The sequence below is a fragment of the Manis javanica genome, chromosome 4, assembly GCF_040802235.1.
Source record: "Manis javanica isolate MJ-LG chromosome 4, MJ_LKY, whole genome shotgun sequence".
Taxonomy (NCBI): domain Eukaryota; kingdom Metazoa; phylum Chordata; class Mammalia; order Pholidota; family Manidae; genus Manis; species Manis javanica.
This window is the reverse complement of record NC_133159.1, coordinates 26,410,644-26,417,273: the sequence shown is the minus strand read 5'-3', so window position 1 is coordinate 26,417,273 and position 6,630 is coordinate 26,410,644. Positions and strand designations below refer to the sequence as shown.

Here is a 6,630-nt window from a genome sequence, read left to right as displayed (position 1 = left end):
CACATACCATTAGTGAACAAGTTCTGCTCATAATGGTCTCCTACACATATCTTTATACCATTCCTTGCCAAAGCTTAGCAGTGGGCTCTTTGAGCTCACAGAAGAAGGGTAACTCACCTGATAATGCAGTCTGGGAGGCTTCCTATGGAGGTGTCCCTTAGGCTTGAAAAATGACCCAGAGCTACTTTGGTAAAGAAAGGTGGGAAGGGCACTTCAGGTAGATGAAAAAGTATAAATGAAGGCAGAGAAGTGTGAAACAGTTTGGTCTGCATGGGGTATATGAGGGGTTAAATATGTCTGGCTGGGACTAGTGGAATGAGGGTCAAAAAGCAGGGCTAAGTGGAGATATTTTACAGAGTTTGAGCTTTGGTTATTTTTTTTATACCTGATCGAACAGATGTCTGTAGGTGTGCAGTGGGGATGCAGGAGGGAATGAATACTTGTACCCGAGGGGTCAGGCAAGACAGGTTTTACTATTTCCCAGTTATTTGTGCGCTAACAGTAGTGTCATTTATTTCCCTGCTTGCTATGTGCCTGGCACAGCACTTTATATACCTTATCTCATTTCACCCTCACAACATCCTGTGTAGTAGATGTTATTGCTTTTATGTTTAAGAGGGAAAGGAGGCTCAGACCGATTAGTAATGTTCCCAAGGTCACACGGCTAAAAACCTAGCTCAGGTCCTAAGAGTTCTTGACTATATTCTGATAAGGAGACCTTCTTGAGGCCAACGGTCATGTCTTATTTTTGTGTGCGCAGACCTAGGTCTTAGAAGATTCCTAATAAACATCAGTTGAATAAATGAATAACCTTCCACTTTCTCCCTATGAAAAGCCCGTAGTGACGTCACTGGGAGACCTCCTGACCACTAGGGGGCGCGGTACCCACTCGGCGCCCGGGGGCCCCTTGCTAAAGTCTAGCTTCCTCCAGTCCTTGGCCGGAGCTCAGCCAATCCCAGCGCTCCAGGAGAGCGGGAGCCGGTGGGCGGGGCCCGCGGCGAGGCCCACGGGCCTGTGGGCGTGTCGACGTCGGTGCAGCGGGCGGGCGGGCGAGCGGGCGAGCGGGCGGGAGCCGGACGGAAGAGTGCGGGCTGCGGCGCAGGTGAGCAACCGGTTCCGGCGGCGAGTTCCTGCCCTACGAGCGCTGCAGGGGCGCCCGTGGCCACAGTGACGGTTCTAGCCGTGACCTCCGAAGTAGCGGAGGGGTGATCGCGAGTGTTCGTTCCGGCCCCGGCCAGTCCTGACCGCGTCTCTTCCTGGGGCGCGGAGGCCGGGTCTGGACTCCCAGCCACTGTCTGCGGCTGGGACATCTCGGCCTCAGGCACGTGGTGAGGACGGACGCCGACGAGACCGTGGTGGGATAGGAGCAGGGCACCCGAGCTCAGAGGAGGGAGAAGGGTAGATACCTGGACTTGGATCTCACGCTCTCCCAGGACCAGGCCCAGGAGACGGTTGGGATTAATTCCTCCACCCTCCCGGGTCTCCTTTGTCCTTGTAAGTAATTCTCGAACCTCGGACTGCGGCCTCAGGTCTCCTTGGGCCTCCGGCACCGGGGCAGGTTTCCCGGAAGCCCGGTTGACCTTTACCGGACGCTCAGGCCCCCTCCACGCCGGGCTGGAAATTTGCGTCCCGATATTTGCGAGACACTTTTGATACCCTGGGGATGACTTGTGAGAGTATCTAGCTTCTTGCAATCAGCTTTTGTAACCTGATGTGTTCCTACAGCCTTTCGCGGGCCGGTGGGTGGATCACTGCTGAGGTTTTACACCACCAGTGCGTTGCTTGAGCTATCATTAATTCATGAAACAAATTCTTTTGGAGCGGTTTATGCCAGGTGGAGAGAAAAGGGTGGGGTATGGACAGGGCACAGTGGGACCGCACAGACATCGTCTTAGCCCCCTTGGGGCTTAAAATGTTTGGAGCAATGTTGACAAGTGGGGTAGGCCAGCACCGTGTCTGACACAGAATGTGGTTACACGTGTTGAATAAAGGAATGAACTGACTGACTTGGGAAAGACTAGAATGTGAGCAGTGCAACAGAGGTCTTGTGCTGGGTGTGAGATAATATTTGTTGTGGATTCATGCTTGATATGTTTTAAGACAAACTGAAAATCTGAGTGGAGAGTTGCAGTTTAGGGCAAAAGTTTACTGAGAGAACTCGCTTAAGTAGCAAAGAAAATGGACAAGTATTAGGTTTGAGGTTCTTCAGGGGTGCCTTTTAACAACTTCTAAATCTTATAGTTTCACAAATCTCTGAGTATGAGAGTTAGCAAAAAAGGAAGCCCTAGGTAGTGAAGTAACAACATGATGGAAAAAACATTTCAGGAAACTCTCCCCAATTCCATGCACCTATCTACAGTGTGTTCTTAACACAAGAAAGAGCACAGATGTTGAAGTTGGACAGGTGTGGGTTCAAATCAGTGGTTCTGTCATTTCTAGTGATCTTGGGCAAATTAACATAATGTCCCTGAGCCTTTGTGGCCTTAGATAAAAATTTGGACAAATAATTCCTGCCTCATAGAGGTGTGGTGAAGATCAGATGACTAGTGTGTGACTTGTCCAGCACAGTGTCTGGTGCTCAGACGAAGACTCCAGAGGACAATCTTGGAGCTGCTGCAGTTTTTCCCTGATAATGTTCCATTACAGTCTTGAGTCCACGAACTGCTGGGATTCCTCCAAAGAGAACTGGAACCAAAGAGAGAGAGAGAGAGAGTCATCTTACCCTTGTTGAGGTTTCGATTGTTCACTTTAGACCAGAGATAGCCAAGTTGGAAAAATACCCATGCACGGCAGTGTTCCCCATGAGGGGACCTCTGAACTTCATCCAGTAAAGCCTCAAGCCTGTTGCTGATCCAGGCCCTCCTCCCACAGTTTGCCAACATTTTAAGGATGGGAAGGATGTCTTTCTTTGTTCTACTCAATTTCTCCATGAGTACAGCCAGCCACCCTTTCCTACCATGTACAGTCCCATTGAGTATCTCCTGGCTCCAGGATAATGAGCAGTTATGGGCACACAATAATCTTCTAGTTGAGACTTTTGGGTGAATAACTTAACCCTCTGATAATGCCAACTACCTCATGGAGTGGACATGAGGATTAAAGGAGATAGGGTATGTAACATTTAATCCAAGGTCGGGTATATAATAAGTGTTCAATAAATGGTAGCTATCATGGTAATTGTGAATGGTCTTCAGTAATTGTTAATAATGGTATAATCGTTTGAGACTAAATGGCTATTAGTGTGACCCAGGTTGTGTGTTTTTAAATTATTGGTGTTTTCTTCATTTCAGGAGGCTCCAGAGCCATTCTCCTTTTTTTTTCCCCCTACCATGCCTTATACAGTGTTTTATAGAGAATTTTCAAGTTGTAGTGTGCCCAGAGTATGTCTAATGGGTTGGTGATATTTTTAGGAGCTTATTATGCAAATGTGAGGATGTGATTTGAAGAGAGTATATTTTGAAAGGGGTTTAGCCAACAAATTTGTGAAGTATAACTTGTCTTGTTGGAAAAATCGAGTTCAGAATGGGAATAAATCATTATCTAAAATCCAGAATGGTTGGGTAGTGGTTTAGTTTTGGGTGCTCAAATATGTTTCATATTCTTTTATTCTACTTATTCTATTAGCAAAGGAATTGCTCATTATCCTGGAGCCAGGAGACACTCAGTAGGATTGTACGTGGTAAGAAAGGGTGGCTGGCTGTACTCGTGGAGAAATTGAGTAGAGCAAAGAAAGGCTCCTTCCCATCCTTAAAATGTTGGCGAACTGTGGGAGGAGGGCCTGGATCAGCAACAGGCTTGAGGCTTTACTGGGTGAGGCTCAGAGGTCCCCTCACGGGGAACACTGTTGTGCATGGTTGCATAACTGTTAAAGAGCACAGTACATAAAATAGAGATTCGACCCCCACTTCCCTAACAATTGAATCTTCCAGAATTTCCTAGTTTGTTTCAGGGACCCAGCTGTCACATAAAGCAAGGTGACCCCTTGCATTACTCTGTATCAGGTGAATGGTTTAGTAAACTGCCAGGCTGCCTGGTAAATGGAGAGCCTTGGTGGGAGGTCCATACTGGTGAGACGGGGGTGCTGGTTTCTCTCTAATGCTGCTTTGTGCTCTTCTGCAGATGTCATGTGGCCTGTGCTTTGGACCGTGGTGCGTACCTATGCTCCCTATGTCACGTTTCCTGTGGCCTTTGTGGTCGGGGCTGTGGGCTATCACCTGGAATGGTTCATCAGGGGAAAGGATCCCCAGCCTGTGGAGGAGGAGAAGAGCATCTCAGAGCGCCGGGAGGACCGCAAGCTGGATGAGCTGCTAGGCAAGGACCACACCCAGGTGGTGAGCCTTAAGGACAAGCTGGAATTTGCCCCTAAAGCTGTGCTGAACAGAAACCGCCCGGAGAAGAATTAATGGAGAATATGACAACACTTGGGTCCTTCTGTGGGCCTGGACTGGTCCTGCCACCATGCCGACCTGGTCTCAGAACCCACATCTGATTTGCTTTGCTGCTTATTCTGGCCCCTCCTGTACCCCCCAGCCACACATACTGGCTGCTTTTCTGTTGCCAGGCAGACTCGAGAGCAGCCGAGGGGCCAGTAAAGAGGAAGGCCCTGAGGGTTCTGGCCTGAGGGCCACACTTGTTGTAGGGGGGGCCACAGCTGCTGAGGCTTCTGTGCTTCTGGGTGCACTGCTGCGAGGAGTGTTGTGAAATGAACGTTGGCTGTCAGGCTCTGTGGGGAGGTGGTTTGGCCTCACAGAGTGGCTGGGGTTGGGGTGCTGCCTTTATGAGGAGCACCTACACGCCCAGGTCCAGGAGGCACTGGGAAGAGTTCAGAAGTCTACCTGGCTTCCTTTACTAGTTTGCCCTGTCCTTTATGCTCATTCTTGAAATCCTGTCCTGTCAGCTCAGGAGTGGGATTCCCCAAGGAAGGAAAGTTTTCTGTACTTGGAAGCCCAGGCTGTTCACTGTGGGGCAGGGAAATTTGCTTGAAGACAGTCTCCATCTTTCACCACTCCCGTCCCATTACTGTATAGTGCAAAACTTGATTAAAGTGGCATTTGAGAACCATATTGACCTAATTCTATCTTCTAGATGGTGTTTGGGGTCTTCTGAGGAGCTGGCAAGTGCAGGCATTTCAGGGCAGGGTAACACTGACGTTTAGCGAAGGCCTCTGGGGCCCTGGAAGCATTATTAGCGTGGTTGCGTGGGATCCTGGAGGTGCAGGTTCCCAAGAGCCTTTTTATCAAGACTACAAGAGGCTTAGAGGAACTTTCAGAGTCTAAACTTGAGTAGATCAGGAAGCTTAACAAGTGCTATCAAATTTTCCAATTATACACACACACATACTTCCCTATAAAAGTAATATATGTATATTACAGAACACTTGGTAGGGATTAAGAAAAGGATCATCTACACTTCAGGGCTCTAGCACAACCAAAGAGTTAACATTTTGTTATCTTCCACTAATTCTTGGCATAGTTTTTAGATGTCATTACTGTACATTTAATTTTATTTTCTTTTTTTCACATAGTTTTCATCTTATAGTCTTTTTCTATCTTATCACATTGTCATCATAATTGTTTTTAGTGGCTGCATAATTGCCCATCAAGTGGGAATAGAACATAGTTTTGTTTTAATTTCCTGATCGCTAGACATTTGGATTTCTGGTTGTTCACTAGCATAAATGTTGCAGTGAATATCTTACATAAGCCTTTTCTTGCATTTTGGAATAACGGTAGGAACAGTAAATGGTATTTTGGATGAAATGTGATGAGCAGTATTAAGGTTCTTAATGCATAATAACAAATGTCCTTCCTGAGGGCTGTAGGAGTTTATATTAAATGCTACGGTGGTGGTGGGGGTGGAAGGGGAGTGAGAGCAGAGGGCAGGAAGAGGCTTAAGAACCTATTGTCTCATGAAGTCTGACGACCTAAGTGAGCAAAGGCAAGTGATGAATATTTGGTGAACAACGAATTGCCTTTAAGGGGAGGGGAGGGTGTTTGCCCTGCTTCTGATCTCAGGATCTGAGGCCTGATGGTGTTATTAGGTGGGTGAAGGTGGAATTCCAAATCAAGTAGGGATGCTCCTTGTGGAGTGGGAGGAGCTGGGAGGATGTAGAGGGTGGTGGTAGCCAGAGAGGAGGGGTCAGATCAAGTGGGTGGCTTCCCCTTTGGCTGAGTCTAGTGGCATTGTTGAAATGAGCTGCTGTTGCTTCTCGGGGAATAAACCTGACGGGGAATTGTGGGGAAGGAGTGTCTGCTCCTGAAGTAAGGATGAGATTTCTGGTTCTCAAAGGATAGTCTAAGTTTGGCTGGGTTACAGTGCTGCCACCGTGTGGCAGTCTTGAGCATAACCAGGCCTGGGAGGCAGGCCTTCGCTTGGCTCAACCCAGAGTAGCAAATGCAGATGCCCACAGGCTCAGTTGGGTGGTTTGAAAGAGCCGGCCAGGCCAGGGTCTAGGAAGCACAGGGTAGCTTAAAGGGGGCGTTGGCTGTGCAGCTTCTTACCAATTTGTACTGATTGCCCAGAGATACCAGATTTTTATTTATTTTTCTAAAAGACGCTAGAAATCAGATCTTCTTGTGTTTTTTTTTTGTGGAAACATCTGATTTTTAAATGTCAGCAATTAATTTTTAA

At 47.8% G+C, this 6,630-nt stretch overlaps 1 protein-coding gene across 4 annotated transcripts; it reads left to right on the top strand.

Annotated features, from left to right (window-relative positions):
* Nucleotides 1-968: 968 nt before the first annotated feature.
* On the top strand, nucleotides 969-5,063 carry SMIM12 (small integral membrane protein 12). 4 transcript variants are annotated; one of them, XM_017680355.3, is made up of 2 exons: nucleotides 969-1,102; nucleotides 4,120-5,063. In XM_017680355.3, the coding sequence occupies exon 2, from the start codon at nucleotides 4,125-4,127 to the stop codon at nucleotides 4,401-4,403; it is 279 nt and encodes a 92-aa protein (XP_017535844.1). In that variant the 5' UTR covers nucleotides 969-1,102; nucleotides 4,120-4,124; the 3' UTR covers nucleotides 4,404-5,063. The 4 variants fall into 4 exon arrangements, with proteins under 4 accessions (XP_017535844.1, XP_036846619.1, XP_036846618.1 ...); XM_036990724.2 differs by lacking the exon at nucleotides 969-1,102 and adding an exon at nucleotides 1,123-1,321; XM_036990723.2 differs by lacking the exon at nucleotides 969-1,102 and adding an exon at nucleotides 1,123-1,328.
* The last annotated feature ends 1,567 nt before the right edge of the window (nucleotides 5,064-6,630 follow it).

Excerpts from the sequence above, each read along its gene's own strand:
- SMIM12 (XM_017680355.3), top strand. The coding sequence starts at position 4,125 with ATGTGGCCTGTGCTTTGGACCGTGGTGCGTACCTATGCTCCCTATGTC.